This window comes from Eretmochelys imbricata, chromosome 7 (genome assembly GCF_965152235.1).
Source record: "Eretmochelys imbricata isolate rEreImb1 chromosome 7, rEreImb1.hap1, whole genome shotgun sequence".
Classification (NCBI taxonomy): Eukaryota; Metazoa; Chordata; order Testudines; family Cheloniidae; genus Eretmochelys; species Eretmochelys imbricata.
In genome coordinates, this window is record NC_135578.1 from 58,316,344 (window position 1) to 58,339,362 (window position 23,019).

General features: G+C 45.4%; 1 protein-coding gene across 1 annotated transcript in view; it reads right to left on the minus strand.

Annotated features, from left to right (window-relative positions):
* FRMPD2 (FERM and PDZ domain containing 2) overlaps positions 1-23,019 on the minus strand; it is an 86,547-nt gene that overhangs the window by 57,963 nt on the left and 5,565 nt on the right. The window contains exons 4-11 of the mRNA XM_077822827.1: positions 20,558-20,743; positions 18,664-18,831; positions 8,460-8,531; positions 7,586-7,760; positions 6,728-6,878; positions 6,491-6,629; positions 4,921-5,073; positions 1,154-1,339 (exon numbers count right to left, since the gene is read on the minus strand). Of these exons, the coding sequence (XP_077678953.1) occupies positions 1,154-1,339; positions 4,921-5,073; positions 6,491-6,629; positions 6,728-6,878; positions 7,586-7,760; positions 8,460-8,531; positions 18,664-18,831; positions 20,558-20,743 (1,230 nt within the window). The remainder of the gene's footprint in view (positions 1-1,153; positions 1,340-4,920; positions 5,074-6,490; positions 6,630-6,727; positions 6,879-7,585; positions 7,761-8,459; positions 8,532-18,663; positions 18,832-20,557; positions 20,744-23,019) is intronic.

The window sequence follows — 23,019 nt, forward strand, 5'->3', positions numbered from 1 at the left end:
CAACTCTGATATGGGTGAGTGGGGTGTCACTCATTTGCATTTGGGTCCTATCCTCACATCCACTGAAATCAGTGGGGTTTCTGACATGGACTTCAGTGGCAGCAGGATCAGTAGCCATCAGAAAACTTGGACCTAAGAATGATGACATTTTAGCCAGTCGGACTGCAGACTGCAAATGCATTAAAGGGGCAAGCAGGCTAGTGGTGGGAAGGGAGTAGATGGCTGTGTGGTGATTGGCTGATACACGTCTAATGTCAGAATGCCATGGCAGGGTGGGGTGTGGTATTGCAGTCTCATAACACTGTTCATAGCACATCAGTGTATAGAGAGGCAGGGGGACAAAGAGGGATCTGGGAGAGGAAGGGACAATTGCCACAGTGACCCAATACAGTAGCAGAGGGATCAAAAAAAGAGAAAGGCAGAGAGGGAGGAGAGGAGAGGGGAGGGAGAAATGGATATGGGTTAGAGCAGCAGGCTACCAGCTGTCTGATAGAATCCCTCTGCTATGACCCACACTGAGGGCTATGTTGGAGCCATGTGACTAGCTGATTGTTCAGTTTGGTGGCTGAATCAAAAAAGTAAAAAGTGAATTAAAAAAATTAAAAAAAATTAATTTGGGGTCAAATGAAATATTTTGTTTCATTTCTGGGGTTGGGGGGGTGTTAACACATTTTCACATGGTTTTAGAGGATATTTTTCTCCAAGATCTGGCCTTGGAATCTATGAAAACTGGGGGAAATTCCAAAACAAAAAATTCTGACATTTCCCCACCAAAAAAACCTTTCCTCCCTCCCCCAACTGAAATTGGCTCAAATTTGTGAACTGTTTTGGTTGACTTCAATTTGCATTTTTGTCCAAAAAAGGTTTTACACAAATAATGTTCCTCAGGTCTAGGTTACGCAGTCCTACAGGGGGTGAACATCAGCTCCTAGAAGTGGGTTAGACCTCAAGATCCAACCATCACTGAGCATTGGGATGCTCAGAACCCCACAGCTGGATCCCAATGTTTTTTGAACTGGGTCAAAAATGGGCATGTCTTGTGCCTAATGATTCTGAGCATGGCTCTGAAGTAGATGTCTGTATTTACCAAAGGAACAGACCGAGGGGAGTAACCCAGTGTGGACGGGTAAGGGTTCATTGGGATCACACTCACATGAGCTGAAATCCTCTCCATTTCCCTCCATTGAAATCTTAAACTGGCAATTCTGGTGTGGTTTTTCATCTCGTACACAATGATGCCCTTGGCACAGATTCCCAGGACAGTGTCCCCTCCAGCTGCCTTCTTCTCTTGGGACACCCGATGGAACAGCACCCCATACTCCGGGAGTTGCTGAGTCACCTTTTCAGAGAGGAAGAGGGGTGCACTTACTCAGCGTTATGTGCAATCCATGCTAAATATCACACAGAGCCCAGTGCTGTGATCCAAGGATGTGAGCAGAAAGCAGCAAATCCAAGGGGAACCAAGGCAGATGATGAGCAGGGGAGATAGGGAGCAGTGACTCCCCTGTGTGCTCCCACGCTCTTTAAGTCTTGGAAACCCATTCAAAATTCTTGTCCCAGCTCTCCCACTGACTCACCATCTGATCTAGGGGATGTCATGTCACCTCTCCCTGCCTCAGTTTCTTATCTGTAAAATGACCATAACCCTTCCCCTCCTGCCTCACAGGGGAGGCTGTGAGGACTCGTTACTTGTCTGTACAGTGCTCTGACAATTACAATGGATGCATGTGCTCAGTATCACTGCTATTTAGACACAGTGCAGATTCCTGAGCAGAAGTCTGCTTGGGGGTTAATGCCGCTCCACAAACATTCAGTTTTGTTCCTTCCCACCTTCTTCTCCAGGTCTTTGTTCCCCTGATCAAACTAAGATACAAAATGTAGCAAACACACTGATAGTGCTAAAACTGCTAAGAGATGGGTATCAGGAGTCAAGGCTGCCCGGGCACTATGTGCTTGTGGGATTTGTTTTATGCATCGTAAAGAATCTCTGGAAATCTTAGCATCAAGGAAAAAACAGTTCTCTGCCTTCCATAATCTCACTCGGAGCTACTGCCCCACAGTTCTTCTTTCTTTTTTAAAAAAAATATACATTACAAGCTACTGACTCACCAGGAAGCTTCAGCTCTGGGGCTCACTAAATTGTAATTAAAGTGCAGGCCAAGCCTGACAGCAGCTTTGGAAAGAGAAATTTGGTTCCCACCAGGACTCCACCAAATTCCAGAGTGGTTGTTCAGATCCATGCCCTTCCTGCACAAGGCTCAGCTCCAGGGGAATGGGAGCAGTGCTTCAAGGAGCCAGCACTGCAGCCGGGGGGACCAGCACTGTCCCTGCCCTGGAGCTAGGTATGCAGGCTGGAGTAGAGTGGGAGAAGCACCCAATTGTCCTCTTATTCTACAAGCCCTCCCCCCAACATCTCTACACCTCCTCACCTTGCCACAACATGTTGAATAATCATTCTGTGACCCAAATCTCACAATCCCTTCCAAAGGGCTGGTGGGATATGGCAAGCCACAGGGTGATTTTTTCATCCATTTTGTGAGTTGCAGGCCAAAGCAACGCTGAGAACTTGTGATCTAGTTCATTCTCCGGCAGGCCAATCCAGCCTCTTAGCCCATGCTTCTCAAAAGATTTTGGGAGACCAAAAATGAGTCACTTTAAAGGGGCCTGGTTTTCAGATTGTGCTCAGCGTCTGTCCTCTGAGAATCAGGACCCTTTACAGTGGGTTGAGCTGGGCACCCAAAATCTGAGGCCTTCAAAACCAATAGCCAAATCTTGGCCTTAGTCTTTAAATCCCGTTTCATATTTGGAGGAAGAATTTGCATGTCCTCGCTTTATGCACTAACTTTCTCACCATGTGTATGGCATGTTGGTGACACTTTATACAGATGTAGTCATTGAAACACAAACTAACAGAGCTACTTTTTTTCATTGGGTTTGCAATGCATGATGTGATGGCCATTAAATATCACCAAGAAAACTAATACTATGAGAATCAATAAACAACATGAAACACCCGGAATACTTTCTGCAGCTAATGGAGAAGAGGTCTGGTAGTTCATGTATCTTGGCAGCACTGTAAGTACAACAGGTGGAACAGATGAAGACATAAAGCCAAAACAGTGCAAGCCAGACACGCCTTTGTAACTCTAAAGCTGACCTAGAGAAACAGAAATCTTGCCCTCCAAACTAAACTTTGAAGATTTAACACCATTTTAAAATCGGTCTTATGATATTGTGCAGAAACTTGGAGACTTATTAAGACCTTGCTATCCAAGTTCTCATAAACAGCTGCCTCAGATAAATCCTCAGTATCAGATGAAAAAAATCACAAATGAAGAACTCTGAAGGACGACGAAACAGAAGCCAATCAGACAGGAAATTATGGAACGAAAATTGAGATGGCTTGGACACACAGGGAGGAAAGACCGAATAACATAACGAGACGTGTTGAACTGGAACTCTCAGGGCAAGAGGGAATGAGGTAGACCAAGGATAATATGGAAAGACACAGAAGAAGCAGAACTGAAACCTATCAAAATGACATGAGAAGATGCTAAGACGGCTGTAGGAGACCTGCAAAGATGGAAGGCCCTACGCTCCACATGGAATGGAGTGGCAGAAGAGAGAGAGCGAAATCAGCCCATCCAATCAATTCCAGTGACAGTGTTAGACAATAAACTAACACAATTAAGTAGCAATTCAGCTGAACTGATTATATAAATAAAGGCATGTGTCACTGCAGGAAAATGGCTAATGTTCAGAGAAGCTCTGATCTCAGATATTTCAGATGTAAGGGGAGGGAGAAGACAAGTTAAAAATCACACACACACACAGATAACTCACACCTAGACAAACAGTGGTGTTGTAGCCATGTTGGTCCCAGGATATCAGAGAGACAAGGTGGGTGAGGTAATACCTTTTATTGGACCAACTTCTGTTGATGAGAGAGACAAGCTTTCGAGCTACACAGGGGCTCTTCTCCAGGTCTGGGAACAGTACACAGAGTGTCACAGCTAAATACAAGGTCGAACAGAGAGTTCATTCACTGCAACAATGGGGAGGTTGCAGGAATGGACCCCAGAGCAACTAAAATTTTCCCAAAGAGAGGATCCTGCTATCAGGAGAGTCTGTGATTGGAAAATCAACTGGCAAATGCAGTAACCCTGGAGAGTAGCATTCCCTCACACTACCACAGTGAAAGCTTTCTGGCCACAATGGGAAAGCTTGGAGATGAAATATTGTATAGGAGATGGGAGAAACTAGCATATGATGGATACAGGTACAAGATGGATCTAGTTGTACCAGATACATTGAAAAAGGAGGTTCTGAGGCAGTACTGGGTTTATAATGGCACCAATGGCCCACACTCGGAAGGGGCCCATTATGGTTGTCAGGCAGAAGCACCAGAAGCTCCCTAGAAGTGTGGGGGCCACCAGACTTGGACCGTAGTCCCACCCCCACTCCACCCCTCCCCCTGAGGCCCCACCCAGTCTTTGCTCCCTTCTAAGGCCCCGCCCATGCTCCACCTGAGGCCCCATCCCCATTCAGCCTCTTTCCCTGAGGCCCCATCCGCTGCTCACTCCTCTCCGCCCCCTGTTCCGCGCCACGTCACTCGCACTTAAGGCAGGAGAAAAGTTGGAGTGCATAGCAATAGAGTAACTGCAATCAGCCTTTAGATGTCTTGTCAGTTTATCCATAACTCTGAATGTCCTGATTTTTCCATGGTTGCTTTGCTAACTCCAATGTCTTTGAAAGGATTTCTATCCCTAACCTGCCGATACGTACTCTCAGCTTGCACAGATGTTCTGCCACCTTTCTGATGTTGTATCAGACTGGCGACAGGGAAACGACAGCCCGAGGAGAAAGAGACAGGGCCCTTCTGCAAAATAAATAAATAAAGTTGGATGCATTGGAGGATACCCTTAAAAATTCCAGCTCGGCTTCATCTTCAAAGAGGGAGTGGTTCATGCGGTGCAGCTTGGCGAGTTCTCGCTGTACGGACTCCAGGGTCATTTTCTCTATCCGGCTCACGGGAACATAGTCTTCAACGCGAAAATAGTTCTTCCCATGCATCTTCAGGAGGGAAACAGAGAAACGAGAGGGGGAAAGGTTAGTTCCCAAGGCGCTGTAGATAGGGCTGAAAATGCAGTTCACGCAAAAGCGGAAGAGCTGTCGAAGGGAAGGTGCAGCGATCTCCAGCGTGCAACATCACACATGGCGTGGGGCCCCATTCTGGCTTTTGCTGCTGGAGGCGTGCCAGGAGGGACGGCATGCAGAGCCATAGCGGGCAGATGCAAGGACACTGCCTCAGGGGAGTGTGAGGAGCACGGCTTCTCACATCCACTGCACAAGTGTGTAGCATCTCTCTCCCGCATGCCGGCCTCTGGGTACTAACTGGTTCATGAGGCGAGAGGCTCTGGCTTCCATTGCTCTTGGAGCACGATTAGTTCTGTGTCAGCTGGCCCACAACATGCTTTCAGGAAACTAGCCCCATTCTGTCTGGCTCCTGTGCAGGTGTTCTTGGGAGAGGGAGGAAGAGATGTCCCCTGCCCTTCTTTTCCCTTTCCTTCCCCAGGACAACTGCACAAGACAATGCAGAATATAGCCTACACTGTAGTCTGGAAACTCTATCTATATTGTCCAGTGTACATAGCAACGTGTAGTGCCTCTGTTCCCTGTGTACTGCATCTTTAAATTCTAAAATTGCCTGTGGCCAGAGACAGCAGCCATTCTGTTCTCTGAGTTGCTGCAGCTGTTAGAGAGGAGGACAACACTCCCAGTGAGATCCCTATCACGGGTACTTTATTTCTGTTCTTTCTTGACTTTTATATTAGATTAAGGAAAACAACAACAGAGACTGAGAGCCAGATCCTCAGATGGTATGAATCAATGTAATTTCACTTCAGGTGATGGAGCCACACCAGTTGGAGATCTGGCCCTGGACTTAAACATCTGCTCTTTTGATATGAAAAAAACATCAATTATTACACCCAGGGATTGGACAACTGGTTCAGGAATATCTTCACTGACATCCCTGTACCTTTGCCTATTCCTACAACCCAGCCCAAATGGCAACATTTAGAAGGGGCTCAAATGTTCAATTTCCACCTCTTCCTTATTTTTTCATCTCTGCAAACCCCTTCTGCGCATTTGAGTTGTATCCATGGATGGAATTACTCTGGAGATATTCTGGGATTTCTGGCCTTACCATGCAAGCAGGAAGTACCAGGAATCTCCCAAGAAGGACCAGTCTCCAAGATTTCCAGCCAAGCTTGGCAGATTCATGAGCGCTGCTTAGTCAGGCAAACTTTAGGGACAACTAATCTGAACTTGAAATGTGAATCCTTTGGGGTTCACTCACTCTATTGAGAAATGCCAGCAGAACTGAAGTCAAGGTGCCATTTAACTTGCATCTTAACTGTAAGTGATGGGGAAAACCACACAGGCTGATGGCGGACACCTCTGAGAAGAGGTGTATTATTTACCATACCTCGGGAGCATAATTTCCAAGTTCTGCCTGCAAGGCTAAAGCACCTAACTGCAGGGAGGTCTCGTCATTGCAGTACAGCCGCTCCTCCAGAATATCTTTACGAAGCTGCAGGTAAAACTGATGCCTTGTCAGACCATGTCTGAAAAACAAGAGAGACTGGGACTGTCACAAGAGCTTCGAACCCCAAAATTAAATGCCACCTTCCTCTTTGGCTCCCGACAGAACCCTGGCACTTACTGGATGATGTTAAAGTGGTTGACGAAGAATTTTATCCTCAGAAAGAGCGTGAAGTTAATGATGAAGGTTTTCTTCTTGGGTTGGTCGTTCCAACCTTCTGGGGCTACTTTGTAGAGTTTAGTCTCATCGTCCAAAAAGAAAAACTCTTTACCTGCAATGAGAATTTGAGGTTCCGTGATGAGCGAAGCAGAAGGAGACCATCTGATAGAGCAGAATTCCACTGCTTTTCATCCACCCCTTCAGCAGATTGCCAGGAAGGGCTCAGAGAGTCACAGACCACCCTGCCCTCCATGATGGTTATTCATGGCTTATTCTACCCTGGAAATACCCAGGATAACTCCCTGTACAGCTAGCCAGATGTTTGACTAGGCCCTTTGTTGACACTCAAGAAGTGGGGAGGGCATAAAGAGACCCTGACACTTCACACAATCCTCATGCTCTGAGTACAAGGACTGCTCCCCACCAGCTCTTCGTGGGTGCTAGCCACTCCAAAGGGCCTTTTAAGGGGAGTAGCTGAGACTGCACTTCCCCACCAGACGAGGAAGCTTTTGGAGGTATGTGGCCTGCCTGAAGCACAGAGCTTCCTGGAACTCCTGATGAGGCAACATGGCTCTGCCCTACCTCAGGCTAAGTCTGGGTCTAAGGCCTTATCTACACTGAGATCGTGTAGCTCCACTGGTGCACACTCCTGCAGTGGACACGGTTTACACCAGAGGGGCTTAATCCTGTTTGAAACTGAACTTCTAAAATGCCTTCCACCTGAGGATCTCAAAAGGTTCCACTCACACTCATCAGTACAGATTAGCATGACTCCTATAGTCATGAGCCACTGTGCAGCCACTAGACATGGCCATGTACCTTTCAGGTAAGCTAAGCCGAAGTAGAAATGTTCCACCAGGTTCGCGTAGGCCATGGCTGTATTGAAGACATCTCTCACCTTCGATTTGATGTCACATTTCACCTCGAGGCACTGCCCACTGAGCAGAATCACATTGAGGTCCCTTTGAGACAAATAGGATTTCCCTTTTTTAGTCTGAAAACACAAACCAGAGAGTTGAGAATGAGTGCCGTGTTCATGCAGAAACACCTGCCAGATTCCTGGTCTCTGGGTCTCCTGGTCCCATGGCCAGCCGACAGGAATCAGCTGCAAGGCCTGCTGCTGCCTAGTCATGTCACAAGCATTGTAAACTTTTCGAAAATGTATGGAGTCCCCAGGCACACAACCAACCATTTCCAGACAGCGTCTGGGGTTCTTTCAAGTTGGACCTGGGTTTCCAGTACTTGTTTATTTCATAACACTGATATTCCTGTCAGGATTTTTACCACAACATCCCTGCTATGCACTCTCAGCTTTAGCTCCAGCTTAATGAAGTTTTTTGTCTGGGAAGTACACTACAGGTGTTCACTGCTTTAGCATAGGCAGCATAGTGTACATGATGTGCTGGGTAATCTCAGAGGACATCTATCCACCTCCCCAAAGTTTTGCATCAGAATGGCTTTCCCTAACTGAGGCTTGATGGATGCTCCATCAGTTTCACTCTAACCGCAGCAACAGGGATCACAACGTAGCAATGTGAGGTGCTCACCTGTCTTTAGGGTCTCATTATGCTAGCTCTATAGGACTCTCATCACAGGGAATACTGGCCTGGGAATTAAAGGCAGGTCTTACAGGTTAGCATGGAGATTTAATTCAAAAGTCACCAGATCAGGCAAAAATTCCAAACATATTTACCATGATGGATCCAGGCAGTTGTAAGGTCACTGGTGGTTCACTGGACAGAATGATAAATTCTGGCCCTGAAAACTGGGAAGAAGCAATTTAGAAAGTTAATAAAATGATTCATTCATATTATGAAGATCCCAGCTCTCTCTCTACATACACCCAGCAAAGCAGGGATATGAACCTGGCTTTTCTACATTGCAGGTAAGTCCCTGACCTCCAGGCTATTGGCTATAGCAGGGAGCAGCTTGCTCCCTCATTTTGCACAAAAAAGCTCCAGTTTCAACCTGCTGCAGAAATGGAAAGTTTTTGAATTCCCAAAATTGTTTGTAGGCTGGGAAAGCCCTGCTGAGCCCTACCTTTTACACTTCTCCAGCGGCCAAAAGAGGTGGGACCAGCTTAGGCAGCCCTGGGTCCCCCACTCCTGGGCATTCCCTGGCAGAGAGTCATGCTGGAGCGGTGCAGGGGCTTAGGAGTGACCTGTTTGAGTGCACTGGGTATTGTTAAACAATTCCAGGATTGGGATTATCAAACAATCCCTCTGACTCTATAGAACTATCCAGAGAAGCACAATAGATTTTCTATCTTTCCTTCACTATTGTTTTATACTTATACTGTCAGCTGTTTGGGGCAGAGACGATCTTTTTGTGCTGCGTATGGACAGCACCCAGTGCACTGGGGGCCGGTTCATGACTGGGGGCTCTGAGGTGCTACTGTAATATAAACAGTAGATAAATAATAGCTTGCCCTGCCCATCCACTTCATGCTCCCTCTTTCTTTTCTCTTGCAAAGTGTTTTATTGTGCGATTATTGGATTCCAATTACGAATCTGACCACACACAAAAAAGGTAACACTATTAAAATCTAAATTCCCCTGAAGAACAATTATTTTTCTCTCTCTAACAAGCTCCAAGTGCTGACACGGGTGGCTCTTGATCTTCAAAGCCCTGCCACTGCTCAGGCCCAAGACAGAAGGGAATTTGAATTCTCTGGGAGCAGCAGCACTGATTTGAAAGACAGAAGAAAGAGGACCACACCAGCAGCCCAAGGGGCGACGCAAGCAGCAACAAGCTTGAGTCGCTTAGAGGAAGACTGAAGACTGGACTTGGCATGAAAGAAATAAAGTGACCTGCAAAGGAGACCTAAAAGAGAAGTATATTTCCCAGCTCCACAGAAATCTGCTTGCCAGCATCTTTTGCTGCAGCGTTATGCAAACAAATCCACCCAAATTAAAATAGCGAAAGGCTCCTCTCTCTGTGTGTACATGCAGCTGGGCGATTGACAGTTCTGGAGGCTGCCCTCCTCTGCTCTCCATAGCACAAGGATACCACCATCAACCACAGCTGAGGATGAAAGGGGAATTAAATCCTGATGGATCATTTATTCCTCGGCTTCTATGCTCAGACTGCTAAGCAAGTATCACCACCCCCATTTTACAGACAGGACATTCATAGCCACAGGTTATACAACATCTTAATGGTGGCACTACCAATAGCTCCAAGCTCACCCAACTATCCCATCAGTGCGTTAACTTCTATGCTATGCCTTCTGCCTGGGTGTATATTGTAAAAGAAGAGCAACATGGGATTGTTCTAAAGCTCTTTGATCCCTATTGATTGCAATGGGCTTTGGATCCAGCCCTTCTCTGATGTGTTGAAGGCACAGCTAAGGTGACTGACGGAAACACCCCTTAGTATGCACTACTGGTCACAGAAAGCATGACTAGAACCCCAAGAGGGAAAGTTGACCTTTTAGGGTTCAGTCCTACAGCTCCTAGTTCTTATGCAGACAAAGCTCCCATTGACGTCTCTGGGAATCTGACTGCCGGACTGAGCTCTTTATCACACCCAGATCCTGCGGTGCCCCTTCTGGGCTCGGCCATTATGGAAGGCCATTCTGATGAGCTGAGTCAGCTATCCAATAGACCCTACACCGTTGGGGGGCAGGTATCTGTGCGGGCTTTACATTTTGCAATCAGTGCACTCATTTTCACTAGTCACCTTTTCTTTCCTTTGAAACAAGCACTTCAGCGAAGCAGCAGCTGCTAACGAGTCCTTGGCAGACACTGAGAAGGTAGAGCCTAAACTCAGAAGGTTGGACTTGTCATTCTTCTGAGCCCCAGCAGGGATTTCATCCACAGCACTTGATGATCTTCAAAGGAGTGAACAGTATTTCGGATTGCATATCCAAAGTAATAGACAGAGAGTTTAAAAGTCTTTGAGTGACACTGTCTTATGCAGTAAAGGACAATCTCCATGATCTACATGGCATGACCCCAACAGAAAAGTGTTATATGGATGAAACTATGAAGGTTCTACAGAAATTAATCTAAAACTCTATAGGATTTAAACAGAGGATGTGTTCCTTTCTATACTGCCTGGGCCAGATCCTCAGTTTCTGGAAATCAGCATAGCCCCACCAAAGTCAGCGAAGCTATTGCCAATTTACATCAGCAGAGGATTTGGCTGCAGGTTGTTTGAATTATCCTTGAGAAATCTACTACAGCAAGGATGACATTTTCTATTAAATTCTACAGGGTGATTAAAAAACAACTGGGGAAAGGATACCATTCTTCATTACTTTCTATAGGCTATTTTCAGGATGGGAGTCATTGAATCTAATCAAATAATTGAGGTTTCAGACAATCAAGGGGATTGTTGGTGTAATTAACAAATATTGAGTGCTGTGGAGAATCAAGGTTCAGATAATGACACCATACTGATGTTAAAACACTGATGTCGTCCACACTGCCAGACAAATGTATGCTTAGCAGAAATCTATACTGCATATACACTGTTATATATAGGGAATGGACAATGGCGAGCTGCAGGTACGAAGGTTTTGCTGGCATTAGTTTGGGTTAGTTGTGTTATTAACAAATGGTGAGTGAGTTATGCCAGTCATTCCAAACTTCTGTACCCACCACACTATCATATATTCTGTATATACCACGTGTATTACAGCAAATCTATTTGAGAGATGTTTTGAAGGTTTCTAAATGTTTCCCTGAGAATATCTGTTGTATCTTGCTGCCTGGTAAATATCTTTTTTACCATCAGTCGAGCCTCAGAGGGAGAGAAAAATTAAAGCCGATGACCTAAAATAGCTTTTCTAGACATAAAAATGTCATGAGTTTGAAGCCCAGTGCCAAGCATAGTGGGTCCAGTGGGAAGATGAGAGTATCTCCTTGCCCATAGGAGAAGGCTGCCATTTCTCGTCCTGCACGGGGTGAGATATCAGATTTCAAAGCTGTGACATTTTTATGTACAGGCTCCAATTCTGCATACACTCGCAGGCACGCTTCATTTGAATATGCTGAGTAGTCCCACTGAAGTCAATGTGGTAAAGTTAAAACACACGCCGATGGGCCTTCAGGATTAGAGTCATAGATCATAAACCCGTCATGCGCCCAGGACTCTATATTGCCCATCCTGGCCCTGGACCTTACACCATAGTAATTTGTGAAGTGATTTCACCTTTGGGCAGAGAAGGAGAAAACACTTCTCTGGCAGACAGAGTTAACAACAAAAGTGTCAGCATGTTGACTTGGACCGCCCTGACAGGGACGGTTGATTGGGCAGAGGGCCTGTGAGATGCTCAAAAAGCACATGATAAATACACTGATCAATTTAACATGTGACTATCACCTCCACATGAAGTGTGTGGATACATGATACCAATTCCCCACAAAAAACATTGCTGTCCTGGGGCATGCACTGCATTGATTTCTCATTGTATGTATGGGGGAACACGGAGTAGTTCACAACCCTGGTAATTGTGGTTAACTGTTGGCTGTTTAATAGGAAGTTCAATCAGTTTACTCAGGACATGGTTAATGGAGAAATCTAAATGCAACACTTCCCCTGGGTCTGAATTAAGTCAATCATGCTTGATGGCAGGAACTCCTGTTTAACTGGGACAAGAATTCTGCTTAACTGGGGTACCTATCATGGATTAAGGGGTACATAAATAGGGGATTCTGGTCTTTGTGATGCTCAGAGGCTAACCATTCTTAGGCCTTGTCTGCACTTGGATTAGCCCCAACTGCAGCTGCAGCATGCTAGCCCCCTGATTTAGACATCCCACGATAGGCAGAGGTGCAGCCTACCCTGTTTTCAAAAAGGAATTCACTCCAGTGATGCAAATCACAGCGTCCCTGGTTTAACTTGAGGTTTGCACTGGAGCAGTCACAACTGGCTGCTGGTCACCCATGGCTGAATCAAGGCCTATCCCACAAGTAGAGACAAGCCCTATAGCTTTCTGCTGGTGGCATCCGTCGGTTACCTTTAACTCTTTAGTGAGCTAGAGGGGTTGAAATAGTGACTCAGTCTGAGAACCTATAGGAAAAGCTAAACATTACTCTGAAAACCATGTAGTGTAAACTCGGCCTATCAGGGCCCGTCTCTTATAAATCAAACCTCTCATACAAGACCATCAGCGCAAGCTGGGGGCCCAAACCTGAAGTCTTTGCTCCATTTTCTCTTCGCCCTTATTCAGGAAAACACTCCCTGAAGGGAATGAGAGGTTTTCTCTGAGGAAGGACCGAGCAAGAGTGCAGTGAAGTCTTCAGGATTTGGCTCTAGATGAACAGTGTCTGCTACCTGATGGCTAACGGATCCAGTTGCTCCCTGTAGTTTCACATCAGAGCACTGGCACACTAGATCCCTTGTGCCTCCCGCAGTCATAAAAAAGTCCATCTTTTAAGGACAAAAACTTTACTGATTACCTGTTAATGAAGAGCTTGTAGCTACTGTGTGTCCTCGACCCATTCAGGTTTGGGTCCCACGCCCGCTGTGCCTGCGGAGCTCTCCCTAACGTTAAATCAAGGGAATATCACAATCACTGTCACTGAAGCAGCGCCAAAGGTGGCAAAAGCTTGCTTTACATAGGGAGGCAGAGGGATGGGAGGGGGAGTAGGGGTGGATGCTCTGCCTGGGGAGCGAGGAGGGGAGCTTCTGAGACTCAGTGGGATGGGACAGCCGGCTCCAGGGTGGGAAAGGGGTCCTGGCAGTTCATGTCTCACTTTTGCCAGCCACCAGGTGTAGCTGCTCCCAGCTCCAGCCCAGTGACCCCAGTTCCCACCTGCTCCCCGGCCCAATCACAGGCACTATGGTGGCTGCTCCAGCCCTTCCACGTCCAGCTCTCACTTCTATCACCCTCTTACCTAGTGCATGTATTCGTTCCCAGAATGCAGCAGAACAACACATATGGTGGAAAGATAGATCTGTCCCCCTCCCCAATATTTCCATTGCGAGGACACTAGCCCCAACTGTCCCCCAGTTCCGCCTCCCCTGAGGTGCGCACAGCATTAGATCCTGGGACAATATGGCAGGGAGAAGATTTGGACTGTCTGTCCTGTATCCTTGTTTGGGGGACATAATAAATGACTGCACGACAGAGCTGGTTGAACACTGCATTAAGAGCGTCCGTGACTAATCCTTCATATTGGGACTGGTTGTCTAGTTCAGCCATATCTGAAGCCCTTGTTATTCACTATTCGTGGACGTTCAGATGAATGAATTTGGGGGAATGGCTGTTTGTGTGTGAATCCCTATATTTGCGTGAATATTAGGATCTTGTGTGCAAACAGGAGCATTTATTATTCCACTGATAGTCCTTATTCTTCTGTTTAAACGTTTTCCAGTCATCCGATCAAGAAAGAGAAACAATATTATGTGACATAGGTCGCCAATCACACCCCAGCAATACGAAACAGCTGAAGTGAACTGTTTGCAGGATATTTGGCCAATAATTTGCAGAAACAATTTGGTGAATACTTCTGAATAACTAATACAAGCACAGAAACCAGGGTTTGTTGGGGAGTGATTTGCAAATGGAAATGAGCTAGAGATGTGTGGGGTCTAATTCCCTCCAATTATGGGGGAGCTAAAGTCAGGTGCAGAGCCAGAAATGAGTATTATTATTGAGGCCTCTTTCTAAATGGCAACACAAAAATACAGTGTTGGATTCCAATAAAGGCATTAAAAAAAAAACAGTAACTAGGAAATCTACAGTTAACTTATGTTAAATAAATAAAGCTGAATAGCCACAAACTTTGGGGAAGTTTGGCTCTGAATCCAGACACAAACTCTGTGGGTACCTCTACACTGCAATAAAAAACCCCTCGGCACCAAGACTCAGAGCCTGGGTCAGCTAACTCAGCATTGTGGGGCTTGGGCTGCTGGGCTAAAAATAGCAGTGTAGACCTTCAGGCTCAGGCCCCCTTGCAGGGTCTCAGAGCCTGGGCTCAGCCAAAGTCTGAAGGCCTACAATACTGTTTAATAGCCCTGTAGTCTGAGCCCCTGGAGTCAGAGGTAGCTGACCTGAGCCAGCAGGCTGCGGGTCTTTTCTTGCAGTGTGATTCCTGGTCCCTTGATACACAATACTAACTATTAAAATCTTGTGGAAACCCAGGTGCAGTAGGGTAATTGACATAGGATCCATAGTGACAAGTGACTGATTGCAGACCACAAGGCATTAGCCCAAAGATGCTTTTCTAATGAAAATCTGAGCCAATCTCTCACAAGACAGGTCATACCATTTTAAACATGTTTGGACATTTGGAGCTAAAATATTAAGAAAATTAATTGCTTAAACATAAGCCTGGTGAACAGCAACAATGGCATATGCAAAAACAAACAAATATGTAACTATAGACAAAAAGAAATCGAAGTGTATTTTCTCAAACAGCAGATGGCAGTATTGCAAAGTCAGGCTCTTTGGGTGACTCTGGAGGTGACGGTGCTGGCAGTGAGAAATGAGAGGCTGAGAGACATGCCTGATATCAAGGCCAGATCCTCCTCTGATATCAGTTAACTTAGGCCCATTGAAGTCAACATAGCTGTGTCCATGTACACCGGCTGCGGTTCTCAGGAGAGCACATGTTTACACTCCTTTCTGATAAGACAGCCTTGCAAGTCTCTACTCTCCCACTCGCCCAGGACAAGTTACCTGAATGTATTCTTTGACAAGCACTTCAAATACCCTTAGCTTTTCATCATCTGATTGGGACAACCTGATTAATTCACAGGCCTCGATGCCATGCTTTTAGCAGAAATCAAGCCCATTCCTTGTTCTGCAACAGACTTCCAGTAGGAGCAGTGGGGAGAAACAATTTATCAAGAGCCATCAGAAAGTGAGTTAAATTTATGAATGGGATTATATGATGAGGTTGTTTGTGATTGAACTCGGTGACCCAGGAAGTCCCATCCAGTCCTATATTCATGATTTAAGACTAGCACGTGGCTCTTGAAGAAGTTGCTTCACATGAAACAATGAATTTTTAAATGCAAATGAGCTTCCAGAGTACAGGCTAGAATACTAGCAAAGATCACGGAGGATATGGATCTCCCTTGATCATGGTGGTCTTTTCCTGGACTGTAATAGCCCCATGGGGAGGAGAATGTCTTTTTCGGATATATTATCCTGGGAAAGGACGGCTACGGTGAGCAAACTCTCCGAGTCTACTTGTGTTACTTTATATACTGTGCTTTTAGGGCCCTCTCCTGCAAAGTGCTGAGCACCCTCAACTGCCACTGACTCAACAGGAACTGACTGTACGCCGTCCCACAGGACTCAGCCCTTGGTTCTGAGCATTACGGCCAAGGTTTTCAGAAAGGGGCTAGCCCCTAAATCTACATCCAAGCGCCTCAGTGAGTAGTGGCTCCCGCAAAAATCGGCAGGAGCTGCATGCACGCTGCAGCATCCATGGTCCGTTGTAGGGTTATATTGACTACAGTTTTGGAGCTTTAAGGATCCACCTCTCTTACAGGAAGGAAAGATCTTTTTCCCCCCCTTGGTGATGAGGCAAGGGGTGGTTTCTGTGCTGTGCATCTTACAGGTGCAGCCCAGAACTTGTGGGAGTGGGATAAAGGGGGCATTAAAACCTCTTTATATTCTCCCAGACCTGGGCTGCTCTGGGAGCTGTAATAGCTCCTGGACCGAGTTAGACAGTCTGGGGCCTGTCTAATTGTGGGCAGATCCCTCTGGCTACCCTATGGGCCTCAGTGCTACCCCGATGCCTTCTCCCACTCCCAGCCCCACTCAAGACAATCTGTTGTCTAAGGCAAAACTTCAGTGGGTCGCCCCCCTCCTACCTGCCTGCCTCAGCTCAGCCACTCTCTCTCTGCCCACTGCTAATTAACAAATCTGATTGCAATGCTGCATGGAAAGGAGAGCTGTGCCACCGGACCCCCCTCCCCACAAAACCCACTACAATCCAGAGAAGTTTGTCATCAGTCAGGCTGGGAAGGACCTCTCCGAGACACTAGTCCCCTGTGCCCTGGAGTGTGGTTTTGGATCAGTTTACTTCTACTATTTCAATTGCCTTTTACACACATAGCTCCCCCTACACCACCACACACAAAACAGAACCAGCAAAGTGGTTTCAATAAAATTTCAGGATCAGCCAACTTGTATTTGCATGTTTGCTGGCACAACATTGACCATTCAATACCTTTTCCAATTTCTGCACAGAAGGAAAGCTGGAAGTCAGTCTGGAGTTGACCTACTGCAAGGATAAATCATAGTAACCATTTCAAAGTAAAACTCTACCTCTCCTGCGGCCCCTGTTTGACAATGTCAAAGATGTGCTCTCCGAAATGCTGCTGGAGTCACAATAATCCACAGAAAGTTGTCTGTAATCCTCTGCCGACCGACTATAATTCAGTAACTTGGCCCCTGTGTTTGGAAACAGAACAGAAGCCTGGTAAATCACCATATTCTGTTTTGATTCTAAAATAGCAGTATCCGAGTGTCCACTTAGCTATCGCTTGGTCTTGGCTCACTTTGATCAAGTCTTCTTTGCTGTTGAATTTCTTGAGTGCTTTTCACTTCCCTCAGGAAGGCATTCACCAGCCTTTGGCAGAGCTGCTTCTGCTCCCTTGTACTTTTTAGAGCCCTACTCTGACAGAAAGCAGTCCCTTCAGCCCCTTCAGCAATCCCGGCCAACATGAGTCTAATGTACGCGTTATTTCCGTCACGTTTTAACTGAAAAGTGTCAGGAAGCTTCAAGTAGCCAAGGAACAAGTTCTAGCTACTTCTGTCCTCCAAAGTCACACGTCCGAGAGACCCCAGCTATCTCCTTCAGGCGTGCTCCATATTGAGTGCCAAGACACAGATCCACCATACAGTGCAACTGCAGCAATTCCCCAAGAATGATGACCTAAAACATCACAAAGTTTCAGCCACTCTTTGCTTCTATTATATCCTACTCCCATCCTTTTCCCAGGCCTTACAACTTGGGGTGGTAATTTTCAAAGCAGAAAAATATTCAATGAAATGCACCCTCAATAGAAAATGCACCCCGAATGTCCCACACTTTAAAATAACGAAGGTACCGATTTAGCAAAGCATTCAAGCAAGTGTTTAACTTTAAGCAGGTGCTTAATTCCTAAGTCAATGAGACATACGCATTGCTCACATGATTTGTTGAATAGAGACAAGGCTACTCATATGTTGTGCATAAGACCTTGCTGAATTGGGGGCAAAACCAAGACAGAAATACACTGATATTAACTTCTGCTGAGGTGAACATCAAGATTTATTGACCTGAGAGGAAACAAAAGGATATGAAGCCGAAGTCAATATTTATCTTGCAGCAGAGTTTTACCTAGAGGGACAATAACATCTTGAAGTTCAGTTAAAGTGAACCATGAAGTCAGGATGGATTGCTGCGTACATTCTGACCAGGGATCCAAAAGGATGAATCCCACTCGCCTTTCTCAGGTGGGTTGTCTAGTTGGCTACAGTATGGCTGCCTACTTGGGTATGATGAGCAGAATTTGGCCTTGTTTCTTAAAACCTCTCTAGGAGTAAAAAAATCTTTTTGAAAGGAAGATGTAATTGTATGCTGACCTTTACTGGGCTATTCAAGAAGGAAAGATGTGATTATGCTCTTGAAATGCTCCTGAGCATGGATTCAGGGAAAACTATTCTTCACCTTTGAGCATTCAGTTGGATACATAGAATACCAAAACACTTTTTTTTGGTATAGTGTCTTTCATGCAGACCATTCTAAGGAGTCAAATATATGCATGCTGATCACTTAACATTGCTCCATAGCCTTCAGATCACAGTCCTTTGAACCTGTAAGCACTGGAAGTCTTGCCGAGTTGTCACAGATTTTTCTCCATCATACGCTCATTCAGAGGTAAAGCAATAAATAACATATTCAATTCTACACATAGTTGGCCCAACACAATTTGAAACAATTCACCTGGCCCAGGAGACCCTCTGAGAAGTGCAGTGTAAACCAGAAGCCTTTACCTTGATGAAAATTCAGCTGGGAGGGCAATGCTGAGCTGTCAGATGCTTTCTCGTGCAGCCTTTTCCTTATCACATGGCTTCTGTTCAGCTGGCTGTCTTCAGTGGCTACCTCTTCTACCTGCAAACCAATTGCACTGCAAGTCAATGTCAGTAGACCAGGGGACTTCAAACCTTCATGAGGAAGTGCCTCTTGCCCTCAGCTTGGTCTAGGCTCATCAGTGACACTGTATGTGAGTGTGTGTTAAATAAATGATACTTCCTACTGGGGTTGGAAACAAACTAATTGCAAATGGACTACTGGACAATTATTAATTATAGCTGATCAAACAACAGGGGGCATTTTATTTGAAAATCTCATTGACTTTCTCTTCCATTTTTTGCCAGTCAAAATGTCAACAAAAGTGCTCCTTGAAAACATAAACTCTTGAAAACAATTTATCGAGCTCATTTATTAATACCACCACCTTTCAGGCTTGATTGTGACTTTATGGCCCAGCCCCACGCCAAGGGAGGTGCAGGGAGCTCACAGATATTGTACCTGATATAGGTAGGATGTCTTTGAGCTTGTAGAATGACATAGATCAGAGTGGCATGTGGAAACTCTTTATATAGGGGACAGATTGCTCTCCTCCCTTGTGAAGCCAGTTCCATTGGCCAGTGTAGAGTCTCAGAGCCTGTGAAAAAGCTACTATCACTGTGGCATTAGCCTGGAGCGTGAAGTCTGGGCAATGATCCCATGGAGACTGGATTTGTATCTCTCCATGCATGGTGGTACATTGTAGGGGGAAGGCAACCTTGCCTCATCCACATGCCCAGAGGTCCCAGCATTCTCCTAACTAATCTCCCTCTATTCATCTCAAATTAACCCAATCCATCAACCTAACATAAAAATCAGTCAACCAGCTCTAAAACTTCAGGGCTTGCAGTCTTCCTTTAGCACCCTGTCAGCCTGGCCTGAGACTCTTGCCCCTCTGCTACCCCAAGCCTTTCTGCTTCCCTATCTCACTCTGTTCTCCTTGCTTTATAGCAGGGCTTGTTTTCCTTATTGGTCCCAGCTGTGGCTGCATGCTGCCATAGTTGGCAGTGCTGGCAGCTGTGCTGGGAAGTAGTCAGCCTGGTTGCCTGAAAGGGGGGAGGATGCTCCTCTCCCTTTTGCATATGCCCAGATGGGGTTTGTAAACCCCAGGACAGCCACATAGTCTGGGTTTTTGAGAAATTTGGGCCAAATCCTCCCTCCTTTACTCTCACAAGTATTCCCTTTGAAATACAGTGGGGTTACTTGGATGGGTAAATCCAGCAGGATATAGCCCATAATCCACAGCACAGTTGCTTTAAAGGTATTTAGCTGGTCTTAAAAGTCATCCAGCATTCAAGGTTTTCACCATGCTCTGGGCTGGGGCTTTTATGTCTGAGAATCCTAGGAGTAGTAATATTGTAATCCTGGGATTAGGGCCATGGCATCCCAATGTTGACAATACGTTGTATTCCTAAAACTTAATAGTATCTGGGTATAATTTTCAAAACTGCCTACCTCTGTGATTTAGGAGCCTAAGTCCCATTGATTTTTCAGGTGCTTTTGGAAAAATTCACCCCTTGCTTCTATGGTGTCAAAAATATGTAGAAGCCCAATAGAAAAATGCAACCTAAGCACTGAAGAAAGTACATGCACCTTCTTCCATGGCACAAGAGTCGTTCATTTCAAGCCATCACTGACTTTTTACAGGTTGTCTTGCTCTAAAATATTCTACCCTACTGTCCATACTCCCTGCCCCCTACTTCCCCGCAAAAAACCAACCACGACTACTATAGTATTGTCACTACTGGGAAATAAAAGAGATACTGACCTCAGTGATGCTTCCTAGCACACATTTGACCATTCTCTGGATGTAAAAACTTGCAGGAGAAGAGGAAGATTCCTTCTGGTGCACTTCACACGCCTCCAAAATGGATTCTGGGGAAAGTCTTTTATGAGGCAGATCTTCACACAGCTTTAGTAGCAGGGTGTGTAACTGATCACTCAGCTGAAGGGACTGCGACAACAGGGAGATAATAGTAAATAATAGCTCTCATTTAGATAAAACACTGTAAAATGCTCCATGAACTAGGGCTGGAATTTTCTGAAGGACCTGTGAGTTCCAATGAGAATTCACTTAATTCCCTTAGGAAATCCCTTGGGAAATCCCAGTCTAGATACATAGAGTACCACTGAAATGAAGCCACCCTGGAAAGGAGGATGGCACTGAAGGTAACTGTCATATATTATGACGCAGAACAGAGCATTGAGGGGGAGATGTGGCTACTAACAGCAACTGTGGCAGCTCTACATATCTGAAGTTTAGATTATTCATTTTTAACATCTCATCCTCAAACTGCATGGTAGTCCATCTATCAGTCTTGGAAGGGTGAAGAATTGAGCTACACAAATCTCTGTTTCTATGGAGACCAGATATTTAAATTCTATGTGGTTATTTAGCTTATGGGCTCCCTACACTGAGACCACGGAGAAGTGAAACATCCTAGAAAGGGAGCTCAGATGGACCAAATACTAATAGCTTCCCATATCACCAATGCGCAGTTAATAGCTTGGAGGATATGTTAGTGAAATAAGTGTGCCTCCTGCATATCTTTGAAGAGACACTGAACTGGCTGAGCAGGAAATGGTTGGCTACTAATAGCTGTTCTGGTGGTAGAAATCTGCCCAGGGAAGAAAGAGAGATCATTAGTCACTTCACAGTGTTGGATCATATTAAAGAAGTTCTGTATTAAAATCACAAATGAGTTTGATTCCCCATAGTTTAAATTCCAGGGTATTACTAATTAAGAGGTCTCTTGGTTTTTGGTACTGTTTCTCTCCCTCTCTGTGTGAAACTTGCAAGCTCCTAATTGTGTTAGTACATTCTAAGACAGAGTCTGTTCTCAAAGCAATTCTTTGTAACAACAACTACTCACACACAGAGAGACTCAAAGCAATACTCTGTAACAACAGAAACAGCACCCAGAGACTCCCCGCCCTTTTGTTGTATTCATCTCGCTTTGTTAATAATTGTGATTAAAATAGAGATAGAGGATGTATGTGGATGGATGCTTGGCGTGGATAATAAATGAATGATCAGGGAGGTGCCAGCCTAAGAATCCAGTGTCCATCAGCTGAAGAAGGAGTCAAGTGGAAATAACCAGAGGACCCCTGGAGGGCAGACTGGAATCCACCCAACAGCCTCAAGAATGGGAAAACCAAAGAACAAGATAACATCTGGCAGCACAGAGCCGTCGGGAATCTGCCATCTGCTGATTGATTCAGCAACAGCATGATGAAGCAATTCCCACAAACTGGCATAGGAATAAATTCCTATAAAAATGGACTCTAGAAACTGAGAACTTTGGGCTCTGATTCTGCAAACCAACTTCCAGGAGCATCAGATGTGCATCTGACAAGGTCCTCATGTCCAGGCCACCTGGCCAGTGGCTTGGCATGAGCAACTCTAAGGCTGGTAACTATGATAACAACCTTGCAGAACCTGTGTGTGTGTGTGTGTGTGTGTATGAATGAATGAATGTGTGAATAAATATGAAATTGAATGGAATGTTATAGCTATAACTAACTGCTTACGATGATTCTTTCTGTATTCACAATAAATGTGGCATTTTGCCTTTTCCCCTTTAATAAGATCCTGCTGGTTTTTATTTTATTGGTATAACAACAGCCATCCCATGCTTTGAACAAAAGTCATCTTCATTTGCACGGAGCTGTGCATCCAATATACATACAGGTCACCAAAATGATGCAGATGTGACTTTCTTCAGCATAAGAACATAAAAACAGCCATATTGAGTGAGACCAATGGTCCATCTAGCCCTGTACCCTGTCTTCCAACACTGGCCAACGCCAGGTGCTTCAGAGGGCATGAAAAGAACAGGGCAATTATTGAGTAATTCATCCCCTGTCGTCCACTCCCAGCTTCTGGCAATCAGAGGTTTAGGGACACGCAGAGCATGGGGTTGCTTCTCTGACCATCTTGGCTAATAGCCATTGATGGACCTATCCTCCATGAGCTTACCTGATTCTTTTTTTGAAACCAAGCTTGAAGCCCTATTTATCTTATTTCTGGTATGAAGGAAATTCCCCTCCCCTTGCCTTGAGGGAGGGGCTAGGGAATCCTGACTCTTAAACGAAAGATACAATTCAAATGCAAATCCTGGATTTGGATAATCCTGAACTTTGGCATCTGGCTCTGATTTTCCCAGCTGGTCCTGATCTCTCTAATGGACCAAGCCAAAACACAAGCCACTAACTTTCCACCTGGACTAC